This window comes from Talpa europaea (genome assembly GCF_964194135.1).
Source record: "Talpa europaea genome assembly, chromosome: 4".
In the NCBI taxonomy this organism is placed as follows: domain Eukaryota; kingdom Metazoa; phylum Chordata; class Mammalia; order Eulipotyphla; family Talpidae; genus Talpa; species Talpa europaea.
In genome coordinates this window covers 117405574-117432849 of record NC_140070.1, presented here as the reverse complement: position 1 = coordinate 117432849, position 27276 = coordinate 117405574, and the positions used below count along the sequence as shown (strand labels likewise).

The 27276-nt window shown below is 34.8% G+C and overlaps 1 protein-coding gene across 1 annotated transcript in view; it reads left to right on the top strand.

Annotated features, from left to right (window-relative positions):
- Positions 1-27276, top strand: part of ATP11B (ATPase phospholipid transporting 11B (putative)) — a gene marked incomplete at both ends in the record, with an annotated part of 81741 nt that overhangs the window by 26698 nt on the left and 27767 nt on the right. The window contains 12 exons of the mRNA XM_084232716.1: positions 10041-10191; positions 11600-11797; positions 13072-13311; positions 14145-14320; positions 14753-14821; positions 18646-18719; positions 18800-18903; positions 19753-19934; positions 21141-21344; positions 22800-22902; positions 25579-25767; positions 26903-27005. Of these exons, the coding sequence (XP_084088842.1) occupies positions 10041-10191; positions 11600-11797; positions 13072-13311; positions 14145-14320; positions 14753-14821; positions 18646-18719; positions 18800-18903; positions 19753-19934; positions 21141-21344; positions 22800-22902; positions 25579-25767; positions 26903-27005 (1793 nt within the window). The remainder of the gene's footprint in view (positions 1-10040; positions 10192-11599; positions 11798-13071; positions 13312-14144; positions 14321-14752; positions 14822-18645; positions 18720-18799; positions 18904-19752; positions 19935-21140; positions 21345-22799; positions 22903-25578; positions 25768-26902; positions 27006-27276) is intronic.

The following is a 27276-nucleotide window of genomic DNA, read 5'->3' as shown; positions in this document are numbered from 1 at the left end:
TGGATTAGAGTAAATTTGGAATAAACCTTTAAATTTCTAATCAAATTAACATTTCTTTTCTGGAGACATGTTCATTTTACATTGGCTGCATGAAATAAGTCACCAAAAATATACATCAGCATTGATTCACAATTTTAATAAACATTAACAACATTCAGTAAACTTTGTAGTGAGGTCTTTGTTAAGTGTAGGATGAATTATGTTACCTTAGCATCTGGAACGATTTAAAAAAAGTGAGCCATGTTTTTTGCCGAAGCAACCTTAGTTATCTGATAAATTATCTTTTAATTTGAAACTTTCTGTCTTACCTCAGTTTTACCTGCTGATAAGAGCACAGTTTTTTCTATTCTGCTGGAACCATACCAAATGAAAAGGAGTTTTTTTATGGCTCCTGAATACTGATTTTGACATCCATAGAGTGTGCTCCAAGTCTAAATAGCTAATAAAACCGTACGTACTGTTAACCATGTTCCAAACATCTCCTTCATTCATTGAATTTTTTACAGTGTTTGGGCTTACGTACATCCTCTGAATTGGTTCAGATTCTTTTTGACTTGGACAACTGTGTAGTTGTAGAAAAATATAAGAAATAATAGATAAAATTTAAAAAAAAAGGGAAAAAAAGAAAATGTGGCTTAGGAGGGAAAAAAATAAAATCATTATGGAAACTAAAAAAAAAAAATAGCAAAATTAAGACTTTGTTACTTATCTACAACAGAGTCTTAACATTTTGCTATTACTAAGAAAACAGTTTCCTTTATAATTATTTGTTCTTGTTTTTTGTCTCCTTTATGGAGACAAATTCAAACAGCAAGAGTATCGGTGGTCCAAGTATGCAATGCAAGTAGTCAAGTTGTAATGTCTATCTTGCCTAGAAAAAGTACTAATCTACTTAGGTTTTATAATCCCGTGTAATTTTAATTGTACAGAACTCATGCATTTATACACAATTCATACTACAGTTAATGTTTAATTGCATTTTCCTTTTATATCTTCCTTTGAAAACTATTAATTTAGCTTCAAATTCCATCTTCTGTTAAACATTTTAAAAATCATTGCTTTTTTATTTTATTGTGTTTTATGTTTAAAATCTTTGAAACTAGTAGCTTTGTGAGTTTATTTACATAAATTTTATTTCTGAGCCACTGATCTGAAAGTGACTGAAATGCTAAAGCAGGTATTTGTTCTTATGGTAACTAACATCATGGTTGGCTTAGACAGCTTTATAGTAGCTAAGATTTATGTTTTATATGAAAGCAGTGTTATAACTGTAGCTCAAGTATATTCTGCTGAAGATGTCATTTTAGAATTGAATTGAATTTTTAATAGTCATTGCTTTTGGTTATTTTTTTTTCCCTAGACCTCTGGGGCCAGAGAGTCTCTTGCTTCGTGGAGCCAGATTGAAAAACACAAAAGAAATTTTTGGTTTGTATATACTCATGTTTTCATTATAGATTCATGTTTATTATTCATATGAAATTTTTTATAAACACAGCGTTATGATCTTTTAATTGGATAATTGATGATGTACCTAAATGTTTATAATTTTCCAATGATTGTGTTAATACTTCACATTGTATTTCTTTAATAATTTATTTTTTATTTATATCTTTTACATCGTTATGTATTCCTATAAAATTTCCACCACCAATTCACCCGGGAACCATCACCATAGTCCCTTGTGCTCTTTTCTCCCCTCTTTTGATCCCTTTTCGTCCCCCTCCCTCATAGAATGTCTCTTATTTATGGTTGCCTGCCAATTTTGTTGTTTTATTTATTATTATTATTAATTTTTTTTCCTGATCCCTTATTTGGTTCTCCTATATTCTTCCTATAAGTGAAACCATTCGATATTTTTCTTTTTCCTTCTGGGTTAATTCACTGAGCGTGATCCCTTCAAGCTCCATCCATGTTGCTGCAAATGGCATGAGTTTATCTTTTTTGATTGCTGAATAGCATTCCCTTGTATATATATATATCACATCTTCTTGATCCAGTCATCTACTTTTGGGCATTTGGATTGTTTCTATATAAATAGTAAATAGTGCTGCAAGAAACATATGGGTACAGGTATCTTTTTGAATTAATATTTTTGTTTACTTTGGGTAGATTTCTAGGAGTGGAATTGCTGAGTCATTTGGTGGCTCCATTTTTGGCTGTTTGAGGAACCTCCACACAGCTTTCCATAGTGGTTGAACCAGTTTGCATTTCCCTGATTATAAGTGATGTTGAACACTTTTTCATATACCTGTTTAGTCATTTGCATTGCCTCTTTGGACAAGTTTCTTTTTAGCTCTTCTGCCCATTTTTTGACTGGATTGTTTACTTTGTTTTTGTTGAGTCATGTGAGCTCTTTGTAGATTTTTGTCATCAGTCCCTTATCAGTTGTATTGTGTGCAAAAATTTTCTGCCAATCAGTAGGGTGTCTCTTTGTTTTGGTTAGTGTCTCTTTTGCTGTACAGAAGCTTTTTAGTTTGATGTAATCCCAGTTGTTTATGTTTTCCTTCACTTTCTTTGCTGTGGGGGATGAATCTTTAAAGAAGTTACTGAGATGCATGTCATGTAGTGTTTTGCCTGTATTCTGTGTATTTTATGGTTTCAGATCTTATGTCCAAACCTTTTATCCATTTTGAGTTGGTTTTGTGCATGGTGTAAGGTAGTAGTCTAGTTTCATTCTTTTGCAAGTAGCAGTCCAGTTTTCCCAGCACCATTTATTGAACAAACTGTCCTTATTCCATTGAATATTCTTTGCTCCTTTGTCAAAGATTCGTTGTCCATAAATATTAGGTTTATTTCTGGGTTTTCTGTTTGATTCCATTGGTCTGTGTGTCTGTTTTTGTTCTTGTACCATACTGTTTTAATTATGGCTTTGTAGTATAGTTTGAAATCAGGGAGTGTACACCTCCATTCCCCTTCTATTTAGTCAGGAGAGCTTTGGCTATTTGAGGTTTTTTTTATGGTTCCATATGAATTTCATCAATATTTGTTCTATTTCTTTGAAGAATGTCATTGAAATTTTTATTAATACCATTGAATCTGTAAATTGCTTTCTGTAGGATGGCCATTTTGATAATGTTAATTCTTCCAATCCATGAGCAAGAGATGTCTTTCCATTTCTTGTGTCTTCTTCTATTTCTTTTTTTTATTTAAATATTTTATTTTATATAATTCTTACATCTTTTTTCATCTTTGCACAATGTATGCATTTGCGTTTTGGTTATATTCCCCATACAATTGCACCGCCCCCCCCCCTTATTTTGGCTCTAGTCCTTCCTTTCCCCACATCTACCCCCCGCCCCGTAGTGTGTCTCTGGTTTATAGTTGCTTGTTGATTTTGATTTTTACTTTGTATTGATTAGTCTTTTTCCTGGTCTCTTATTTAGATTTTCTAAATTCCTGCTATGAGTGAGACCATCTTCTTTTATTTCTTTTAAGTGTCTTATAGTTTTCTTTGTATAGGTGCTTCACCTTTTTTGTTAGGTTTTTTCCCAAGTGTTTGATTTTTTTGGTTTCAATTATAAAAGAATTAATACTTAATTTCTTCTTCAGATTGATTGTTTGCATATAGGAAGGCTACTGATTTTTGCGTGTTGATTTTGTATCCTGCTACTTTACTAGACTGGTCTATAATTTTGATTAATTTTTCTGTGGAGTTTTTAGGATTTTCTATGTATATTATCATATCATCTGCAAAGTGATAGTTATACTTCACATTGTATTTTCTGTAAATTCCGAATTTGAACAATATTGCTATGTATTTCTTGCTATGTATTTCTTTGTGAATACTTGTAAAACTGAATGTCAAAAAGATAATTCCAGCACTCCTGATAATGATGGATCAGACCCAATATAACCTGACCTGATAGTGCAGTTTTTTGATTATTCTTAGATTGAAATAATTTTGATTATTCCTTAGATTGAATTAATAAAACTGCTGATTTATTCATTCATCCATCCATTTGTTCAACATTTATTGACTAGATCAAAAAGATAAATAGTTTATGTTCATTAGAAATCTAAGTTTACTGTGCTCTGAGACAACTCTAGGAAAATTCTGTAGTTGATAACATTTAGCTCTCAACTAGCTCCTCCCATTTCAGGACATCTCCAACTTTTGTTGGACATATTCTGTTCAATTTATGCTATCACTGGATGTCTACAGACTTTGAAGTTGTCTTCTTCATTCTCTTCTTTCCTATTAACTCTACTGTATGTTATCTTTCAGTATTAGGCACTCTAATAGAGAAAATCCATATATTTAAAAATAACTAGTTTTGGTGAGGTCTATGTTATATATTTGCATAATGATCTGATGGCAAAAGCCAGAGAAAGTCCTACAGGCCAGAGCTTTTTAGGCCTACTCTTCTACTTTTAGACCTTCTCATATATTGTTAATACTAATTTCTTTAACCATAACACCTTTTACATTCTTAAAAGGAAATGTGTATTTGAATGCCTTTAGATGAACCTGTTATTTTTTTTTTTTTTTTTTTTTTTGCCTCAGTACCACTAGGCATTTTGTTAATCTTTTAACACAAACCTCACACAACTTTATGAGGATTTTTTCTCTTCCCACCACTTAAAGTCAGGGAAAATGAGACTCAGAAGGATTACATAACATACCCAAGGAGTCAGAAATAGTAAGTGGCAGAACTAGCTAGCATTCAAACCAATATCTAACTCCAGAGATTTTTTTTATAAGGCTGGTCTTACCTAATTTCATTCACTCCCCAGCTTTAGTGCCATTATTATTATTAATATTGTTACTATTATTCTCAATCATTTCAGAGTTATTCATATAGCCACAAAATTTGAAAATTGTACTTTCCTTATATCTAGTCCCCTTATTGTGATATGCATATAATCTCTCCAATGTTTATGAAAGTATATCTGTACTCCAGATTCCGGTATTTAAGACCATTCAAACTCTTGACTCTAATCCATTTGTGTAACAGAAAGTGCTTTCCAGTTCTGTCATTTTTAATAATACTCTTTGTTATAGCTGTTATGCCCTTCGCAGCCATCTTTATCTTTCCAAATCCTTTTCCTCCATCAATTCTAATGCAAATTATCTGTATCTTGCAATTAGCAGACAAAATCTTTGGTTCAGATAATCCTTAGGAATAACTCAGTTATAACTCAGGAATATAATCCCCATGCCTTATGTAATTCAGCAGTTGAATGTAGTTCTCCAAAAATTGTACTTTGGAAGCCTTTTAAAACTCTGAAGACTTAAAGCTGTAACAACCGTCAGACAATACATTTGCTTGAGTGCTTTCCTGCTAGAAAAGTACATTTTTCTTGTGAAAGATACTAGATGATTATGTTCAAAGGCTATTTCATTTTCCTTTGCAGGTGTTGCTATCTACACTGGAATGGAAACTAAAATGGCTTTGAATTACAAGAGTAAGTCACAGAAACGATCTGCAGTAGAAAAGTAAGAAAACTGGCAATTTTTATTTATTTCACAAAAATATGACAATGATATGGATTTCAGTTATATATATAAAATATCTATGTCAAGTCAGCAAAGCTTGGTATCCCTGAAGGATAGAAATGATTTATTGTATTTTGATATGTGTGGTATTTTGCAGTATTCAGTTTACAGTAGGTATTGAATAATGACTGAAGAAATACTGTTTGGTAGTCACACAATCACTTAATCATACTAACCCTGCCATACCATAATAATGGTAATTCTAGACAAAATATTTTTTCCCAAGGGTTATATGTGAATTATGTATAGCAGTTTCATAGTCATGTGGGACAATATAATAACATTAATCTGTCTAACATAAATCTAATTGAGCCCCCAAAAAAGAGAGTAAAAGGGGCAGAATATAAGTATTTGAAAAGAAGTAGTAACTGAAAATGTATAAAATGTGAGGGGAAAAAAAAGAATGGTAATTTAAATCCAGCATATCAAAAGTTGAAGACTCAAGTAAGCTGTGGTTTAAAGGGAAATTTCTAGATATATACTTTTTTTTTTAAAAGATTTATTTATTTATGCATACAAGAGCTGGGGTACAGGCCAGAGATGCGGGGGTTGAGAGGATGCACCAGAGACAGAGCTGGGAACAGAACAGGCAGATTGACTGAAATACACTGCTGAGGGGAGCAGTGGGCGAGACAGGAGGGGTCTGCCTCACCATGTGGGTTTCTCCCTGGCCTGCCGGGGATCAAACTCGTGCTGCAGAGGCTGCAGATTGCTTTATAGTGTGGTGCTTAATCCCTTGTGCCACCAGGGGCAGGCCCTAGATATATATGTTTATATAAGCAGAGAAGAAAAGCTTGAAATCAGTTATCTAAGCTTCCACTTTAAGAAGCTAAATAGCATTAGGTCAATCTGAGAAAAAAGGGGAGAAATATTAAAGATGTGAGCTGAAACTTAAATAGAAAATAAACAATAGGCAATTTCATAAAACCAAAATTGATTTTTTGATAATATTAATAAAATTAGCAAATCTCTACATAGACTGAGAAATCAATTGGTGGGGTGAGATATGGTAGGAAAAAAGTTACCAATCTCAGGTAAAAGAGAAGATATCACTATACAAATTCTATGTAGTATGATTTCCTTATCCACAGATAAAATTATGAACAATTTTATGTCATTAACTTTTCTAACATAGATGAAATGGACAATTTCTTTGAAAACACAGGTTACTAAAATTTACACAGCATGAAACAGAAAATCTAAGTAGCCCTGTTTCTATTAGAGATTTAATTTATTATGAAAAATAGCTGTACCTAGCATCTTGCAAAAATTTCGTGCATATTTTTCTACCAACAGCTTAAAAAAAATATTTTTTCACTTGGGAAAACAGAAGTTCAGAGTATCTGAATCATTGACCAGATTTTCATAAATCAGTAAAAAAGCATTCCAAAACCACTTGCTTCTGCACATAATTGAGAAACATGACCTCCCTTGCTATAATGGTGGTCAGATTATTCTGTTGTCAACAAGAACTAGTACAGCTCAGGACACAGAGAAGAAATGCTAAATATTTTCACTGGTTGTTTTATGTTAGCTCCCAGAATATTCATAGCAGGCATCTATAACAGGAAGGAAAATGGGTCCTATATATAAGCTTTATTAGTAGTATTTTTAAATCTTTTTTTTTTTTTGTTAAAGATTTATTTATTTATATAAGAACTGGGGTTTAGGTCAGAGGCACAGGAGGGTGAGAGAATTCACCAGAGATAGAGCAGGGAGCAGAACAGGCAGACAGACCAAAGACACTGCTGAGGGGAGCAGCAGGGCAAGGGAGGAGAGGTCTGGGTTTCTCCCTGGCCAGCCGGGAATCGAACCCGTGCTGCAGAGGCTGCAGACAGCTCCACAGCGCAGTGCTCAACCCGCTGCGCCACCGGGGAGGTCAATGTTTTTAAATCTTTAATGACATTTAAATTTGCTTTGTATTTTTTTCAAGTATTACTAGTATACATTACTGTGTAATTAAGGATAGTCTTCAATACATGGTGCTGGAGCAATTGAATATTCATATGCCAAAAACTGAGCCATGAACCTTACTTCCCACCAGATACAAAAATTAACTCAAAATGTGAGACCTGAAAAGCTAAAGGTTTAAAACTTGAGAGAAAGTATTTATGACTTTGGATTGAAGAAGTATTTCTTAGATAGGAAACGTGCCAAAAAGAATCCCAAAAAGTTATAAATTAACCTGTCAAAATTATAAACATCAGCACACCAAAAGGCACTGTTCAGACAATGTTAAGACATAACTTGTAAACTGCTCTTTCTCAGACTCTTCCAATTAACCACTTCTTTTTAGCGTTATCCTAGAAACCTTATTTAATGCAACAAGACCAGGAAATGAATAAATATTAGAAAGTATGAAGTAAAGTGGTCCCCATTGATTGGGAAATACATGATTTTCATATAAACAGTCATAAGTATTCAACAAAGAAAACTGTTAATGAGTTAAGCAGGATCTTAGGATATATGGTCAATTTCTAAAAAACAGTAGGCAAAGGAAGTTTTTTTAATTTAAAGTTTTATTTTTCAGTAGCATTAAAAAGCATAAAATATTTAGGAATAAATTTTTAAGAAATTATGTAGATCTCAATAATGAAAACTACAAAACATGACAGAGTTTTTAAAAAGACTAACTCAATGTCAATGTATTTTTAATCATATTAGTTAGATTGGTGTGCTCAATAGTGTTAAGCTCTCAGTTGATTTATAGGTTCCTTCAATCTTAATTAAAATCCCAGCAAGGTTTTTTGTAGTATTTGACAAGTTTGACTGGTCCAACCACTATGGAAAGCTGTGTGGAGATTCCTCAACCTGCTAAAGATGGAGCTTCCATATGATCCAGCAATTCCACTCCTAGGTATTTACCCAAAGGACACAGAAACATTAATGCGGGCCTCCCCGGTGGTGCAGTGGTTGAGCGCTGGGTTGCGAAGCTGCCTGCAGCCTCTGCAGCGCCGGTTCCATCCCCGTCTGCTCCCCGGCCACCGGAGGAGGGTCCCACATGGCGCGCAGACCTCTCCTGCCACCCGCTGCTCCCCTCAGCAGTGTATTTCGTCAGTCTGCCTGTTCTGTTCCCCGCTCTGGCTCTGGTGAATTCTCTCACCCTCCTGTGCTTCTCACTGTACCCAGTGCTTGTATAAATAAACAAATAAATAAATAAATAAATCTTTAAAAGCAAAACAAACAAACAAACAAAAAAAAGAAACATTAATGCAAAAGGGCACCTGCACCCCTGTGTTTATAGCAGCACTATTTACAATAGCTAAGCTATGGAAACAACCCAAATGCCCAAAAATACATGACTGGATCAAGAAGATGTGGTATGTATATACAATGGAATATTACTCAGCATTCAAAAAAGATAAACTCATGCAATTTGCAGCAACATGAATGTAGCTGGAAGGGATCATGCTCAGTGAAATAAGCCAAAAAGAAAAAGAAAAATACCGGATGGTTTCACTTATAGGAGGAATGTAGAGGAATCAAATAAGGGATCAGGAAAAAAAGACTAATTATAGTAAAGTAAAAATCAAAATCAACGAGCAACTATAAACCAGAGACACACAGGGGAGAGGGGCCAGAAAGGAGGGTTTAGGGTCAAAATAAGGGGTGTGGGAATTGTATGGGGAATATAACCAAGATGAAAATGCATACATTGTGAACAAATTAAAAATGATGTAAAAATATATAAAATAAAATAAAAAATATATGTAATAAAGACCAAAAGCAAAAAAAAAAAAAAGGAATTGAGGCCAAGAGGATTTGGCCTCCTCCCCCCCCCAAAAAATAAATAAATAAATAAATAATAAAATTGATTTGAAATGCGGCGGCCAAAAATGCTTTTATAAATGGCATAATGAAAATCGTTTTTAAAGAAAAGAATGCTGGAAGATTTACATGACTTTACTGACTTCAGAACTTAATAAAAACTATAAGTACAGTGTGGGTACTAGCAAAAAAAAGATAAATTCCGTGGAATAAAATAAATTTGAGAAATGGATCTGCTCATATGTAGTTAGTTAATTTTCAGCCAAAGTATCAAGTAAATTCAATGAAGAAAATGATAGTCTTTCCACAAATAATGTAATACCGATAGGGTATCTTTTTTTTTTTGTAAGATTTTATTTATTTTTGCTTAGAAGAACTGGGGTGTTGGCCAGAGGTACAGGGGGTGAGAGGATTCACCAGAGACAGAGTAGGGAACAGAACAGGCAGATCTACTAAAATACACTGCTGAGGGGAGCAGTGGGAGATGCAGGAGAGGTCTGCTGCGCCATGTGGGTTAGCTCCTTGGCCAGAGATTGAACTCGTGCCACAGTGGCTGCTGATAGCTTCATAGTGCTAAGACTTAATCCCTTGCGCCATCAGGGAGACCCTAAATTGGTTCTTTTATTGTTAGTAAATGGTCTCTATTAAATGGTCATTTCTTGAAAATAAACTGTCCTTTACCATAATCTCTTATTTAAAATAACAAGTATTTCTAAGCAACTCAATATGGTTACATAAAACTGATAGATATTACCTTCTGTCTTTCTCATTTCAGGTCAATGAATACATTTTTGATAATTTATCTAATAATCCTTATTTCTGAAGCCATCATCAGTACTATCTTGAAATACACATGGCAAGCTGAAGAAAAATGGGATGAACCTTGGTATAACCAAAAAACAGAACATCAAAGAAATAGTAGTAAGGTATTTTATGGTGTTCGTGACTATGTTATAGAGGAAACTTTGTTCTTTGACATGGTTAATGCTTTGATAGTGACTTTTTTTTTTCTTTTATAGAGGCATGTTTTATTTATTTATTTGTTTGTTTGTTCGTTTGTTTCGTTTATACATGCACTGGGTACAGTCAGAAGCGCGGGAGGGTGAGAGAATTCACCAGAGCCAGAGCAGGGAGCAGAGCAGGCAGAAGGACCGAGGTACACTGCTGAGGGGAGCAGTGGGCGGCAGGAGAGGTCTGCACGCCATGTGGGATCCTCCTCCGGTGGCCGGGGAGCAGCTGGGGATCGAACCGGCGCCGCAGAGGCTGCGGGCAGCTTCGCAACCCAGCGCTCAACCGCTGCGCCACCGGGGAGGCCCTGATAGTGACTTCTAATAGAAGTGACCACTGTAATCTCCTAAAACTATTCGTAGTGAAGGGTGACAAAAAGACATTGTAAATGAAGAATGGCCAGCATGTTTGTACTGATGTGCTTATTTCATTTTAGAACATAATTAAATTTCTATGGCATAACTTGAATATTTATAAGATTATCACAAAAATTTAAATACATCTATGTTGGCATGCCACTTATGTGACACAAATTCAGTTTTTTATTCCATTTACTGAATAAGTAAATTAAAGAGTAAGTTGGTTTATTTTTAGTTCTGTCAGAATGGACTCAATGAGTCTTACAGTCTGTTGACATATACAAAGATAAATGCACTAATTATGTTGTACAAAAATTTTAACTAATTAAATATGGACTATGAGGAGAATTTAACCTACAATTTTGGTAAATAATTGTCCTCCAAATTTCACTTTATATGAAAATATAAATATTGAATGACAAATGTGGATTTCAGAAGACCAAAAGTAGATAATCATGGGAACATATTTTCAGTATCTTCCATAATTTTGGGTTTTTTTACCTTTCCTAGAATACATTTAAAATGTGGAACTGTTAGATCATTGAAGTAGTCTATCCCTATACAATTTGTAAATTAAAATTTTTAATTTCTACCAATTATAGCCTAGCAATTATTTTATAATTTTTTAATAACAGCAAAATTTTAATTATCTATGATTTTAAAGGATAGCGAAATGGTAAGTATACTCTAAAGACTGCCAGTGTTTCAGTCAGTCCCAGTAGGCTTTTGGGTAGCTTCTGGAAAGTAACAAATGAAATAATTTGACTTTACCCTTTTTTTCTTTTACTTTGTTCAAGGTTCTAATGAGCAATAAGATAACCAAAGGATATGTGGTATTAAAAAAAATTCAATAAATGAATTTCAATTTATGAGATTATTCTGCCTCAGAATATAGTTGATGATCTGTTTGATTTCTTATAAGTCTCATGTAGTCTCTCTTATCAAACAATTGTTTTCTTCCCCCTAGATTCTGAGATTTATTTCAGACTTCCTTGCTTTTTTGGTACTCTACAATTTCATCATTCCAATTTCATTATATGTGACAGTGGAAATGCAGAAATTTCTTGGATCATTTTTTATTGGCTGGGATCTTGATCTCTATCATGAAGAATCAGATCAGAAAGCTCAAGTCAATACTTCTGATCTGAATGAAGAGCTTGGACAGGTAAAAATGATCCTTTTGTTTTTCTAATTTGTTATTTTTATCAAAACAATGCTTATACAAAGATTATTAAAACAAAATATCACAAGGCGTATGCCAGAGCAGTCCTACTTTGCTCCAAAAGGCATGTATTTCCTTCAGTGCTCAGCCACTTAAGCCAAGGGAAGGATCAACATTCACTGTCTGACAGGTCAAAGAAGACCACCGGTTTTACTCTCACACAGGCCTCAAATCACAGATGACCCTTCAGTTGCAGCAGCTTTTATTAGCAGTGCCTTTCACCTGAAGCTCAGGCATGTGCCAGGGGGCTGCGGTCTTGGACCACAGGCAGGCATCATAGGAAGTTACAAGTTGTTTGAGGCTGTCCAGATGCCTGCCAGGCCTAGATGGTTGAGCTGCTAGTATTTCTTAGGACCACCAAAATAGCTGCCAGCAGCCCCAGGTACTGTCAACTTAGTGTCTGCCCAGAAATCTATGATCTCTTGGGGAGGCATGTACTTGCCTTGCTGCAGCTGACTAATAGCCACTGGAAACCCCAGAAGTCTGAGGATATAGGGGTGGGGAGGTGGTTTGGGTGCAATGAGTGTCTACCTTTCTTTTAAATAATTTGTTTTTCAAATAACTTGTTACTGAAATATCAAATGCTTACCATAATGATACTTGACTATTGCATACTTTCTGTAAAACTGCTTTCTTTTAAGGTTAATTTCCTACAATTATTCTCAAGGAATTATAACGTTATTTGTCTTTTAAAATATTTTTTGTCAAAAATAATTCCTTTTCAGCGAGCTTGTTTTCTATTCATAGGTTCAATATCCTTCATTTTAAACAACTTGCAACTCTGACTTGAGCTACTATCATTTTGTGTTTCTATTACGTTTCTTCTGCACTATTACGTTTCTTCTGGACCTGACACCCTTTCACATTCCAGATTATTGAGCATCCCTTTCAACCTTGCTCAGAAATACTAAGTTCTACTGCTTAAAAAAACCTTATCCAGGAGATAGAAAAGAAGTATTAAAAACAGTTTCAACCAACTCTACAGCTAAATGTAAACATGCCACAAACATCATAATGTCTATAGATTTCAAATATTTGTGTTACACTATATTGTATCTCTGGCATTTTTACTTAATTGTGTTTCCATTTTGAGAATCAACTTGTGTGTATCAGTGTTACTAGGTAAACTTGACTTCAAGGGACAGAGGACAAGGTTTTTTTGTTTAACATTGTACCATAAACACAAAGCTTTGTTTTCTTTTGTTTTTTATCTCTAGGTGGAGTATGTGTTTACAGATAAAACAGGTACACTGACAGAAAATGAAATGCAGTTTCGAGAATGTTCAATTAACGGCATAAAATACCAAGAAATTAATGGTAGACTTGTATCTGAAGGACCTACACCAGACTCTTCAGAAGGAAACTTATACCTCAGTGGTTTATCCCATCTTAACAACTTTTCCCATCTTATAACCAGTTCCTCTTTTAGAACCAGTCCTGAAAATGAAACTGAACTGGTAAGCAATGTTTTAATTAATAAAAATTTCATTTGAAATAGTTATCTTTTTGTTGCTATTTCCTGTGAGAAAAGTTTAAGTGCCAGTGGGGCAAGAAATGTATATTTGAAATGTATATTCTCTTATTCAAAACTGAGAATTTGTGGTCTTAATCCAGTTTAATTGGCGACAAAAGATGTGTCTGAATTCTTTGAATATTTAAATGTGACTAAGTTACGAAAAGCCCTTATTCACTTTGCAATAAAGAAAACATTTCTGGGACCTCTCTGGTGGCGCGAGGGGTTAAGTCTCAGCACTATCAAGCTATCCACTGCCACTGTAGCATGAGTTCAATCCCCAGCCAGGGAGGTGACCCACATGGTACAGTAGACCTCTCCTGTCTTGCCTGCTGCTCCACTCCGCTGTGTACTTCAGTAGATCTGCCTGTTCTGCTCCCCACTCTCACCCTCCCGTACCTCTGGCCTGCACCACAGCTTTTGCATGCATAAATAAATCTTTAAAAAAAATTTTTTTCTGAGAAGTAGAGCTTAAATTTATTTAACACTTTTTGAGAACTCACCTCCTCAACAGTTTTCCCTCTAATTGCAATTTGGTTGTATCTCCTAAAAATATATTCATATTCATGTTGAAAGATCATAGGCAAATGTTGCACTTTACTCTTTGAAGTCAGAAGTAAACAGCTATTTTTCAGGCAATTCAGGAATTTACCATTCTTTTCTAGCTCTTATAGTACCAAGTTATGAACTATAGTTATTGACATTTTTAGAATTCTGCTTCAGGTTTCCTAAATGGTACCGAGAATGGTATTTTTACTGTGAATTATGTTTCTACAGATTAAAGAACATGATCTCTTCTTTAAAGCAGTCAGTCTCTGTCACACTGTACAAATTAGCAATGTTCAGATTGATGGCATTGGTGACGGTCCCTGGCAGTCTAACCTTGCTCCCTCCCAGTTGGAGTACTATGCATCTTCACCAGATGAAAAGGCTCTCGTTGAAGCTGCTGCAAGGTAGTTTAATCTAATTTTCAAGTCTTCAGAAAATTACACATAAAATTAAAATGTGAAAGTAATAGAAAATTAGGATTTTACGTTGTCACACACAATTTGTAAGCATATAAATATAGAAGTGCCATTTTAAATTTTAAATGAGAATTTGAAACTTCTCATTAATTTTGTTGTCAAACTTGCCATTGAGCCATATTTTGAAGAGATCTTTTTAAAAATTTGGTTATTGTATAAGAAATACTTCTGTAGGTATTATTTGGTACCGATGCTGATCCTTAAAGTTCTTAAAAGTAATGTAATATTCAAAGGAAATACTTAAAAATATATCATAAACTTGTATTTTAAATGTTTTTATTTAAGTTGAGTTATGACAACGTTTCAGTAAAATATGAAATACCCTTAATTCTTACAGTTCTTTTCTCTTTTAATCCCTAGAATTGGTATTGTATTTATTGGCAATTCTGAAGAAGCTATGGAAATTAAAATACTTGGAAAGATAGAGCGGTAAATTTTTCCCTTGTTGGATTTTCTATATAAGCACTTTGTATAGGGGAGGACTCAATGAACTATGGGCCACATGAAAAATCTTAAGAAACCACTTCAGTCTGTTTCTTAACAAACCACTACTACGTTACATTTTTAAAGGATTATCTAAAATGAGCAACAAAAAGCATACAGCAGAGAACATGTATCACCTGGAAAGCCATTTATAGAAATAGAAATAATGTGCAAACTAGCCATTTATAGAATAAGTTTACTGAACTTCTGCTGTAAGATGATGTCAATATAATAATGTATTTCATCACAGTAATAATATTCTGTTCTGAATTTTTTCACCTATCTTTCAGCTTAATTGTTCTTGAATTTGCTAATACGTAATTTATTTATCTTTTATATTGAGGTAACAGTAGTTGCAAAACTGTACAAGATTTAGGGATATAGGATCACACCCTTCAAATGTATTATCACACCATACTCACCACCAGGGCAGCTGTAGTCTTCCAGGGTAGTCCATCTCCCATCCTCCCCCACAACCCCACTTTGCTCTCCCTTATCCTCTTCCTCGGCTAGCCTCAATTCTACAGTAAGAGTTTTAGGGTTTGCTTATTAGTTTGGTTTTGTCTGACCCTTTGTTTTGTTTCTCTGTATTCCACATATAAGTGATAACTTCTAGTATCTGTCTTTCTCCTGACTTGTTTTGGTCTCATTGCATTTATATAACCAGGTATTCTTTTAGCTTCATGGACTTGGTCTCTATTCCCTTCCATTACTCTTCCCCTTCTGGAATACCCATTATACTTCTTTCTTCATGAAGTTGCATAATTCTCAAAGTACTTCATTTTTTTTTCCTTCATATATCTCTCTCTTCTTCCACTTGGATTATTTGTGCATTACCAACTTCACTGATTTGTTCTTCCTTTTGGTCTATTCTACTTCCACCACTCTCTCTAGAATTTTTGTCTTCTATGTTGATCCTTTTACATTCCCCATTATTTCCTCATTTAAAGCTTCAATTTCTATTTTCTGTTAATTAATTTTATTTCTCAGGACATTCATTTGATTTTCTGAGTTTTCTTATAGTTTTTGATCATCATTTCTGTGTTTTTTTCTATTCATTTGAATTTCTTTGTCATGACAATTTTGAATTCTGTGTCTGATAGGGAGAAACTATCTTCCATGCATTTGTGGTTGGCTCCTGGAGAATTGTTCTCTCTGTGGTTTAAATATTCATTGAAGACTCAAGGTGCCATTTGTTGTCTTTTCCCATCTTTTTTTTTTTTTTAGCTTTCCTAGTGTGCTATTTTTTTTTTTTTTTTCCAAGTGTCCCAAGGATAAGGAACTTCCATTTTTCCAGCAGATGGTGCTATGGTGTTGTTGGTATTTGGTTGTTTGGCTTTTCCTGGTTTGGCCTTTCAGTATGTCAGGGAGAACAGATCTGCAACTTCTGAGTCAGGTGGGTGGGGCTGCTGAGTCAGGTGGTAGAGGAGGGGCCTGGAGTGGTCCAAGTTATTGTTCAAAGTGGTGTGTAGTGTGGCTTGTGTTTGTGGTACTGTTGATAGTCCTCCTTTCTGCGATTTTAGATCTGTGTCTTTACAGTCTTCGAGCTGTGTTTTCAGCATGGCTTCACTGGGTTAGTTCAAGTCCCGGGAGTGTCAGGGAGGAGAGCACCATTCTGCTTTCTTCCTTTTCCCTGGGCACTTGGCCTACCTGACTCACTCCAGATTCTCCACATGTATCTCTCCTCATTTAAAGATATGCCTGCATACTAATAACCTCTCCCTCCCCAGGGTCATCAGCCAAACACAGGAACACTGGTTTGCACCGCTGGCTCCTGCCCCTGCTATAGTTTCCAAGCACTTCTCTCCATCCACCTTTTGTTGTACTGCATTGAATGTTCCTTCTGGCTCTGTCAGCATTGGTCTCTGATATCCAAGAGGTGTTCTAGTTTTGCCTCCAAGTCACGGGATCATTTGGGTGCCTCTCTGTACTATAAAATTTTCCCTCCAAGAATCCAAGCAGAAAACTTCCTCTGATGCTATCTTCTCCTATATGTTTATTTTTATACACTACTAAGCTAATGAATTTCATAAATGTCTACTCACTAAAACTTGTATTTCCTTTGATTTTATCTTCCAAACATTAAGGAACATTTTTCTATTTCCAGTAAATCTGTTACAGGGCAGGGAGAGGGGCACCCCAGAACCCCCCACCTGCCTGTTCTAAATACCTTCTGCCATCCACTATATCAAGACAAAACATGCAAGACCTTTAATGGAGAGGAACTTTAATACAATTAGTATGTAACAAAGAAAAGACAAAGAATATAGTTTCCAAATCAGGTTCCGGAAGTTACCCATCCCCTCATGGGTACACGTCCAGCCAAACAGGATTGGCCCAAAGCAGAACCCGAAAGCCTGCCGAAGTCTAAAGCACCTTCTGGTGAGGACCCATAGAAAAGGGTCTGAAACAGTCAGACAAGTCTGGGAGGAAAAGAGCAAAATCTAAATCAAGATAAAAGCTGCCATTGTTAACCTTCCCACAGGTTTCTCACCCACATCTGTTTTAACCAGTCCAGGACCAAGAAACAAGTGTGGCTTCTTCACATGTCTGTCTGTTCCATGTGCCTCCTCCAAGTCTCCTTCTTGCTCTCCATCCTGCTTCCTTCCTTCTTCAGTCTCCTGTCTTCAGCTTCTTATGCCCCCTGCTCAGCTCCACCCTCCTTTGTGTGGGCCAGAGAACCTGGAACCTCCCCTTTTCTGGGGACCACCCTCATATTTCCAGTGTTTGAGAAATAGTCTTTTTGTTATGTTCGTGGTCTATCAATTCCAGTTATATCTCAGCTCTAGCTGTGCTATTCTAAACTAAATAAAGCCCATTCTTTGGCTACTTTCATATCAAAGCCTCTATAGGTCATTTTGTCTTACTAGCCATTATTTGATTCAGTTTTTGAAATGTGCAAAGCATACTTCTCAAGCCACATCTGACCAGCTACCCAGTTCTTTTACAGCTCCCTAGAGAAGCATATGATCTTCCATTACTCTATCCCAAGTTCAAAACCACTGCTATATGAGCCTCTGTTACCAGAGTGAATGTGTTGTATTTCACAGGTATCTTTGGGTAGAAAGTTGATAATCACTTTTTAGTGAGCAACACATGGATCTGGCAGACCTGGATTACAGTGCTTGCTCTGCCACTCATAAACTCACTTGATTTTAGTCATTTAGTAACTTACAAATACTTAATCTTTCTGAGTTTGATAATTCTCATCTATAAAATGAAGACCTACCTCCTTTGGTTTTTTATGGGTATGAAATGCCATAAAGTATGCCAAGTACATGGCATTTGATAACTACTCAATAAATAGTAGTTCCTGGGCCTCCCCTGGTGGCGCAGGCAGTTGAGCGCAGCGCTGTGAGGCTGTCGGCAGCCTCTGCAGCGCCGGTTCCATCCGGCTGGCCAGCAAGGGTCCCACATGGCACGGCAGACCTCTCCTGTCTCGCCCCCCGCTCCCCTCAGCAGTGTATTTCGGTCCTTCTGCCTGCTCTGCTCCCCTCTCTGTCTCTGGTGAATCTTCTCACCCTCCTGCGCATCTGGCCTGTACCCCAGTTCTTGTATAAAATAAGAATAAATCTTAAATAAATAAATAAATAGTAGTTCCTTCTACTTCTGTATTTGTTGTTACTAATGACTCAAAATCTATCCTCTTAGAGAGATAATTGAGATTAGTTTCTTGCTCAAAATTAGTCATTTTATCCTACAGTAATCCTTTCCAAGTGCTCACATAATATAAATTTGAAAAATTAGTTTGTTTTATTTTTTATCCTTAGGTACAAACTCCTTCATATTCTGGAATTTGATTCAGATCGTAGGAGAATGAGTGTTATTGTTCAGGCACCTTCAGGTAACCTATCTAAACTTCCGTGAATTTCAAGAACTTGATATATAATATCAAGAACTTGATTAACTCATTTTTCTTTTTAGGTGAGAAGTTTTTATTTGCTAAAGGAGCTGAATCATCAATTCTCCCTAATTGTATAGGTGGAGAAATAGAAAAAACCAGAGTTCATGTAGATGAATTTGCTTTGGTAAGTACAAATTTCTGTGATTTCATTTATTTTTTTTTAAAGATTTATTTTATTATGCATACAAGAGCTGGAGTACAGGCCAGAGGTGTGGGGGGTGAGAGGACTCACTAGAGACAGAGTGGGGAACAGAACAGGCAGATTGACTGAAATACACTGCTGAGGGGAGCAGCGGGTGAGTCAGGAGAGGTCTGCTGCGCCATGTGGGTTGCTCCCTGGCTGGCTGAGGGATCAAACTTATGCTAAATGTACTATTTTAAAATCTTCACTTTCCAGTTTTGTTAATAGAACATTTATTTGGGAGCTTTTGAGGAAATGTATAGGAAAGAAAAGTAACTTTTGTAAGCTTTTGGATTTAGATACCAACTTTAAGATATTAATGATGCCAGCAGAATCAGATAATCCAATATATATTTCTAAATTTTGTGTGATTTCATTTCACCAGGAAAAATATAATGAAACAATTTAAAATCATTCATGTATTGACTCTAGAAAGTACTGTTTGTGTGATATTGGACACCTTATGAATTTCTTTATTTGAATTGTGAATTTTGCATACCTAAACCCTTAGGAATTATAAAAGTGGGCTAAAAGTGGATAAAAGTGGGTTTGTAATGGTTAAAGGAGAGTGAAAACTAGGACTTGTCTTTCCCTTGACAATCCTAAAGATACCATAATAAAACTTTCTGACTTTCCAGGTAAAAGAGTAAAACCACAGATAAGATAATCTTTATGAGCCTGTCTAGGCTCCATATTATTTGTAGTTGAATTTTGGTAATGGGGCCTTAAGTATATTTCAGTGAACTCTTGATTTTTCACTAGTTAATTTTGTCTTTAATTTTTCTGTTTTAGAAAGGATTAAGAACTCTATGTATGGCATATAGACAATTTACTTCTAAAGAGTATGAGGAAATAGATAGATGCTTATTTGAAGCCAGGACTGCCTTACAGCAACGGGAAGAGAAATTGGCAAATGTCTTCCAGTTCATAGAGAAAGACCTGATATTACTTGGAGCTACAGCAGTAGAAGACAGGTAAGTATCAGATAAATAGGCAATATCATTTTTCTCTTGTAAGACTTTTCCTAGCCAAGTGTTCCTAATATATGGCATTAATCCCATTTATTAATATCCTATGGCTTAATATATTTAAAATCAAAAGAGTTAGTCTTAATTTTTCCCAGTCCATACAATTTTTCTTCTAGCCAGATAGCTAAAATAGATGAAAGAAACCAGGGCTATAATTTTGCCTTTGGACCTGACGGGGTTTTTTTGGACTTGATTTTTTTAGAATGCTCCTCAATGTGCCATATGCTTAATTCTCTCTGTTCCTCCCACCACTGCCACTTTCCACTCTATAGGTCACCAGAACCAAACTCTCTAGTTTCCCTCTGAACAACTTTAGTTAAAAAGTATCTTGTGCCTTTGTTCCTTGGCAAGGCTGTGCTTTCTGACTTGATCATTCCCATATCTGTTGTGAATGTCCATAAAATATAGCTCACATATTATCCACACTCCAATAAGATTTCCTGACTCCCTAACAGGATTAAAAATTCTCTTTGTGAAGTCTCAGTATTTTGTACGTAGTTTTATTGTCCTGTGGCAATATATTATTATTTATATAAAGATGTTCTCTTTTAATCTGAGGATTCCTTTATGTCTATTTATTCTTTGTCTTTGTTCTCTATCCACAGTTTTTTTAATTAAATTGAATTCTGTGAAATAAATTGAATTCCACAAATTATGCTTTTTTGGTTTTTCTCTACTCCCTAGATTTAAGCGTGCTTGCATTTCTTTGATCTAGGTTTTTATTTACTTTTCATTGTCCTCATGAGATTTCTGAGGTGTACTTGAGGTTATGTAGCTCTTCATTGTCTACAGTCTTGAACTATTGCCATGAGAGAATTTAACAAAAAGCTTAAAAATCTCCCTATTTGAAATTTAAGACTTTTTAATAAGATAGGAATTTATGAATACCATATACTTAGTTTGCTTCTACAAAAGTCAGCTTTGAAGATATACTGCTAAAATATGAAGTCATAGATTTTATGTTAACCAGATGATCATGAATTTGGTTATTCCTATTTTTTTCCCCAATGGGAAAACATTTCAGTTGCATATTACTATACTGTAACAGTCTAACATTAAAGTCCAGAATTTACCTTATTTTTACTATGACTCATACTTAATATGCAATCAAAAAAATTTCTCTACTAATAATTTTGTATCTTTTATTTTCAGACTACAAGATAAAGTCAGAGAAACTATTGAAGCATTGAGAATGGCTGGTATCAAAGTATGGGTACTTACTGGAGATAAACATGAAACTGCTGTTAGTGTGAGTTTATCATGTGGACATTTTCACAGAACTATGAACATCCTTGAACTTATAAACCAGAAATCAGACAGTGAATGTGCTGAACAGTTGAGGCAACTTGCCAGAAGGTAGGAAAATAGTATCTGGATCATGGAATTTGGGGGTCATCAAACTGCAGCCAGTGGGCCAGATATGGGCCACAATGTGTTTTTTTATAGTCTATGAGCACAAAATATTTTTTATATTTTATGGTGCATGAAAAAGAATGCAAGGAAGATTAATAGTTTATGATGTGAAAGTTATATAAAATTCAGATTTCATTATAAATTTTTATTGAAATACAGCCACATTTGTTCATTTATGTATCATCATTGAAGACTTTTGCGCTACACCAACAGAGTAGAGTAATTGTGAGGGAGAATTTATGAAGCATTTTTAATCATTTCTTAGTGCTGCTTGATACACTGCAAATCACAGTGACAGTTACAGCTTGATAGTATTTTGAGTGTTATACCTACTGCCATATGACATTTTATTGTAGTATTTACCCAGCATGTCCAGCCAAGAAAAGAAAAATGAACTTTTAATATTATACTTTTAAACCACAATAGAATATCAGTTATCAAATTAGAAAACAAAGCATTATATTTATTGTTGAGTGATACTTTAATATGCTTTCTGTTTTTAAATACATTCAGAAATGAAGTGTAAAATCTCACTTGTAGATAGTTCTAAATATTGTATTAAAATGCAAAATATTAATTCAGATCAAAATTAATAAATGGATAGTTATAGTTGATTTTTATTGATGATTGGGAGCATTAACTTTGTACCCCAATAAAGCATAATGTTACTTGCCCCCCGAAAATAATTTTTATTCTTCTCATTAGTAGAATTCTATATTAAAAAACATACTCAGATATTATTTTTACATTGTTTTACTTAATAAGAATTTTGTCAGTTTGTTTCCTCTTTTATGAGTATGTATATCCTCAATATAGCTTCTTGGGCCACAGAACCTCAAATTTAAATATTTATTTCTAACCCTTTATAGAAACATTTGCCAATCCCTGATCTATTTTGCATAATAAAGGGAAATTAATCTGCCTTTTACTATACAAAGCTTTCATTAGTATTCATACTCTGTATTCATTCTTTTTTCTGAATCTTTATTTTATAGGCAGATTAACTTTATTTAGCAACCCCCATTTAACACAGCATAATTTTTCACAATACATTACAAGTGTAAGCATCAGATGCTGTCTTTTTGGTGGATTATATTTTCTAAGGTAGCCATATAGGATTTTTATTTACCAACTTTTAGGAAGTATCCTAAAAATCTTGGGTAGAACAAAGAATTACATACCTTTTTTTAATACCTTTTAAAACTTTATCTATTCTTTCACAAATATGTTTTGATTGTATCTCCTATGTAGGCATTTGGAACACAGTGCTAAGAGCTGTATTATTGATTCTCAGGATACTTACAGTTTATAGGATAAGCAAAAATATATTGTCATAGAATAATCACAAACAAGTATATTGTCATAGACTTATCACAGCTGAATTGTAATTGATGCAAGAATAGAAGGCATAGATGGACAGAAGATTAGCCTAGACATAGAAGAGCCTTATGGAAGAATTCATGAGCATTGCCTCCTAAGAGATGACATAACTAATCAGACAGTAACATTAATATGCAAAGGGAACAAATTCCCAAAGCTGAGAGAGGATTATTCAAGGAACTGATAATATAAAATGCTATACTATAAAGTTAAATATGGTTGGAGAAGGGGATAGATGGGAGAGGGTATGGGCAGTATTGACATGTGGCTACAGAGATGACAGATGTTACCTGCTATATGCCAGATCTCTGAGGTGCTTTTCCACATTTCATAAATATTATCCCACGGATTGTAAGATAATATGGTATTTATGAAGCCTCTCCAGAGGAAAACCTAATTTAATGTGCCTTTGGAGGCTTCCTTAGAAAACCAGTATGATCTCTCCCATTCTTAACTGAAAGCCCTTCTTCTCCAACTTGGGCAGACAATTTAAGATTGAAGACACTGGATACAGCACAGGTTGATAAAAATTGACCAATAAGGAAGAAAAAATCATTTCAGATATTGGAGAATTAATAAAAAGAAAACATTTTTAGAAAGTTTGTTGTAAAGTCAATTGCTTATCATTTATTAGTTACAATTGTGTTAGTGTTCCTTAACACAACAGTTATTAGGCATACTATAAAACACATTTTAGTTTATAAAAGATTTTTCTTAACAAGACTAAAATCTATTAACATGTTTAATTTTATAGCTTATTGCTCATTTAATAGTCATTTCACTTTTCATTTAAAAATAGAAATCACAGCCACTATAGGAAACAGTGTGAAAGTTTCTCAAAAGTTTTTTTAAAAGAACTGCCATAGGGCTTCCCCTGGTGGCACAGGCAGTTGAGCGAAGCGCTGTGAAGTTGTCCGCAGCCTCTGAAGCACCAGTTCGATCTGGCCGGCGAGGGTCCCACATGGCGCAGCAGACCTCTCCTATCACACCCACTGCTCCCCTCAGCAGTGTATTTGTCAGTCTGCCTGTTCTGTTCCCCGCTCTGTCTCTGGTGAATTCTCTCACCCTCCCACGCATCTGGCCTGTACCCCAGTTCTTGTGTAAATAAATAAATAAATCTTTAAATAAAGAAAAATAAAGAACTGCCATATCCAGCAATTCCACTTCTGGGTATATAACCAAAGGAAATGGAATCACTAAGAGATACTCCCTTGTTCATTACAGCGTTATTTACAATAATTCAAGACGTGAACTAAGTGTCCTTTATTGGTTAATTGGATTAAAAATGTGATGCAGGGCCTCCCCTGGTGGCTCAGCAGTTGAGTGCTGGGCTGCGAAGCTGCCTGCAGCCTCTGCAGCGCTGGTTCGATCCCCAGCCACTGGCGAGGGTCCCACATGGTGCGCAGACCTCTCCTGCCGCACCTGCTGCTGCCCTCAGCAGTGTATTTCGTCAATCTGCCTGTTCTGTTCCCCGCTCTGGCTCTGGTGAATTCTCTCACCCTCCCATGCTTCTGACTGTACCCAGTGCTTGTATAAATAAATAAATCTTTAAAAAAAAATGTGATGCACATACTGGAATGTTATTCATCCATAAAAAAATAAGGAAATTTTGCCTTTTGCATCAACATGGATGAATCTTGAAGGCTTTATACTAAGTGAAATAAGTTGGATAGAGAAAGACAAATATATGTGCCAGGCCCTGGGGTATGAAGGAATGGAAGATGTTGGCCAAAAGATACAAACTCACAGCTTATATATAAAATGAATACATTTTGGAGAGCTAATATATAGCATGGTGACTATAATTAACAATATTACATTATATGTTTGAAAGTTGTTAAGAGTAGATTTTCAGTGTTATTACTACCAAAAAATTGGTAGTTCCATGAAAAGATGAGGTGTTACAGTGTTAATCATCTTGCATTATATATGTTGTATACCTTAAACATATATATGTTACAGGTATCAGTAATATTAAGACTGGGGAGAAAAAAATGGAGGGCTGTTTTTCAGTAGCAGTCCCTGCTACACTGTGAACCCAGTGGTGAACTGTATAGTATTTTCTTTTAGGTGGGTGTAGCACAATGCCACTGCAAGTGCTGGCCATTAGCAAAATAAGGAACTTGCACCAGAATAAATCTGTGCACTGCTTCTTTCATTGATAAAGTCTTATTATTAAAGGGGGAGTGAGAAGAAATGGAACAGATAAGTGCTCAGTGATGTATTGATTGGCATACTGTGGCAGCTCCTTATCTCTTCCTGACAACAAATAGCCCAGCTGCCAGTAATCGGACCATGCTCGAGTATAATTCATGTAACATGTGCCCACACACAAGTCCATGATCTACCATAGTGATATCTAGCATTGTAGTTCATTACAGGGGCTACTATAAAGAATGATTGCTTCATTCCTTTTTTCCCTCCTTACATATATATAATCAAGGTCAAAAATTTTCCTGAACATTTTTTATCTGAAGAGAATTTGCTAAATATATGATGTTTTTTTATTTTTATAAAACTGTTGTACAATTTGGGAGAATATCCTCAAATTATGTGTTACAGTTCACATTTTTTAAAATGTAGTTTTTGTAACTACATAGCAATTCATTGTAAAATTGAGTATGTTGTTTTAGTGGTTGGGTCATTGAGTCTCAGTTCTGCTTAATCTTAACCTTTAGGTAATACAGCCCACTTTGTTCCCTAATATACCAGTTTCCTAACAGTAGAGTCAGTGGGTGAATGGTCTCTTTCAATTATAATTGTTTACTACATGAGTATAAATAATATGGCTTCATAGTCTCTTACAGAGGATATAATTATTTTGTGTTTTAGAATTACAGAGGATCATGTGATTCAGCATGGGTTGGTGGTGGATGGGACCAGCCTATCTCTTGCACTCAGGGAGCATGAAAAACTGTTTATGGAAGTTTGCAGAAATTGTTCAGCTGTATTATGCTGTCGTATGGCACCACTGCAGAAAGCAAAGGTATGTGGATATTATAAAAAGTTCCATAAACATATTTAGATCTTAAGGTATTCTTCAAAGTTAGTGATTACCTAGTTCCATTTAGTAGTATGCAATATATGAATCTTACTAGGAGTCAGTCATTTCTCACACTATGAAATTTAAGCATGTACTTATGCTTTTGGAATCTTCAGAGTGAATATTAAAGTTTTAACTATTGATAATGATCTAGAAAGTCTATGATGGGTAGCAGTTTGTGATTTTGCTAAGACTAAATTTGAACTATGATGCTTAATGTTTCACAATTTAATGAGCATTGTAAAAATTTAATTCATCTGCAACGTTCAGGTGGATTTGTAATCTCTGAGTCTTTTATTCTCATGAAGTAATCATTTTGTTTGTTAAAAATGGCTATTAAGTGATAGTATAGAAGCTTGATAAAAAGCTGAAAATTTGTGACATGAAGCTATAACAGGAAATACTTAAAATTCTGCTACCATACAAAGCTTATACAAATGTTTTTTGTAATTCCATATTTTGTAATTTGAGATCTTAAATTGTATCTTTCACAAATACCCTTGGAAATGCTATCTATACTCTGCTCCACGTGCAGCTGTAATAAGCTAGATATTTAATACTTTGGCTTCCTAGAACTTTTTACAGTTTATAGTATTATAATTCATGTACCTCAGTCTATGGAGACTGGCATAGAGGCTAAACAGAACTAATGCCTAGGTTCCTTATAAAAGAAAGTTTGAGAATTTCAAAGAAACCTTTATTTTGATCTTAATGCATTTAATATTCACTTCTCTTAAAATTTTTAAATTACAGGAAAAAAATATCCTTTTCCTATTTTATCAAACAGAAATATCTTGAGAAAGAAAAAGTTTTGCCTGACAAAGTTCAATTAAGTACAATTGTTTTTTTCTAACACATTCTGCTTCCCATAATAAAATGCAAAGATTATATTCTGTTTTGCTTTGTCATTTCAGAGAAACATTCCTAGTAGTCCCTCAAGAAGTAATTCCAGTGCATATTATTATCTACATTAATCTTATTCATTAGTCTACTGTTCTTACAATTATTTCAGATAACTGACTTTATATAAATACAAGAAAGTTGAAATTTCATAAATAATTAATTGTATGTCTTTCAGGTCATAAGACTGATAAAAATCTCACCTGAGAAACCTATAACATTGGCGGTTGGTGATGGTGCTAATGATGTGAGCATGATACAAGAAGCACATGTTGGCATAGGTGATTGATTTTTTTTTTCCTAAACCTCCAAAGTTGGTATAATTATTTACTGATTTTGAATTTTCATTTTGTAGACCCAAGTGCCATATTAAATGTGAATGAAAAATAAATGCAAAATGATGACACAGTATATCCCCATCAGCGGTCTCTTGTGCCCTTACATTTTTAAATTTTTGTTTTAGAATGTTGTTATTTGTCCATCTAAAGATTCTGCATCCCATTTTAAGGACACTTTTATAGATAGGAAATTATGCCAAACTACAATATAAAC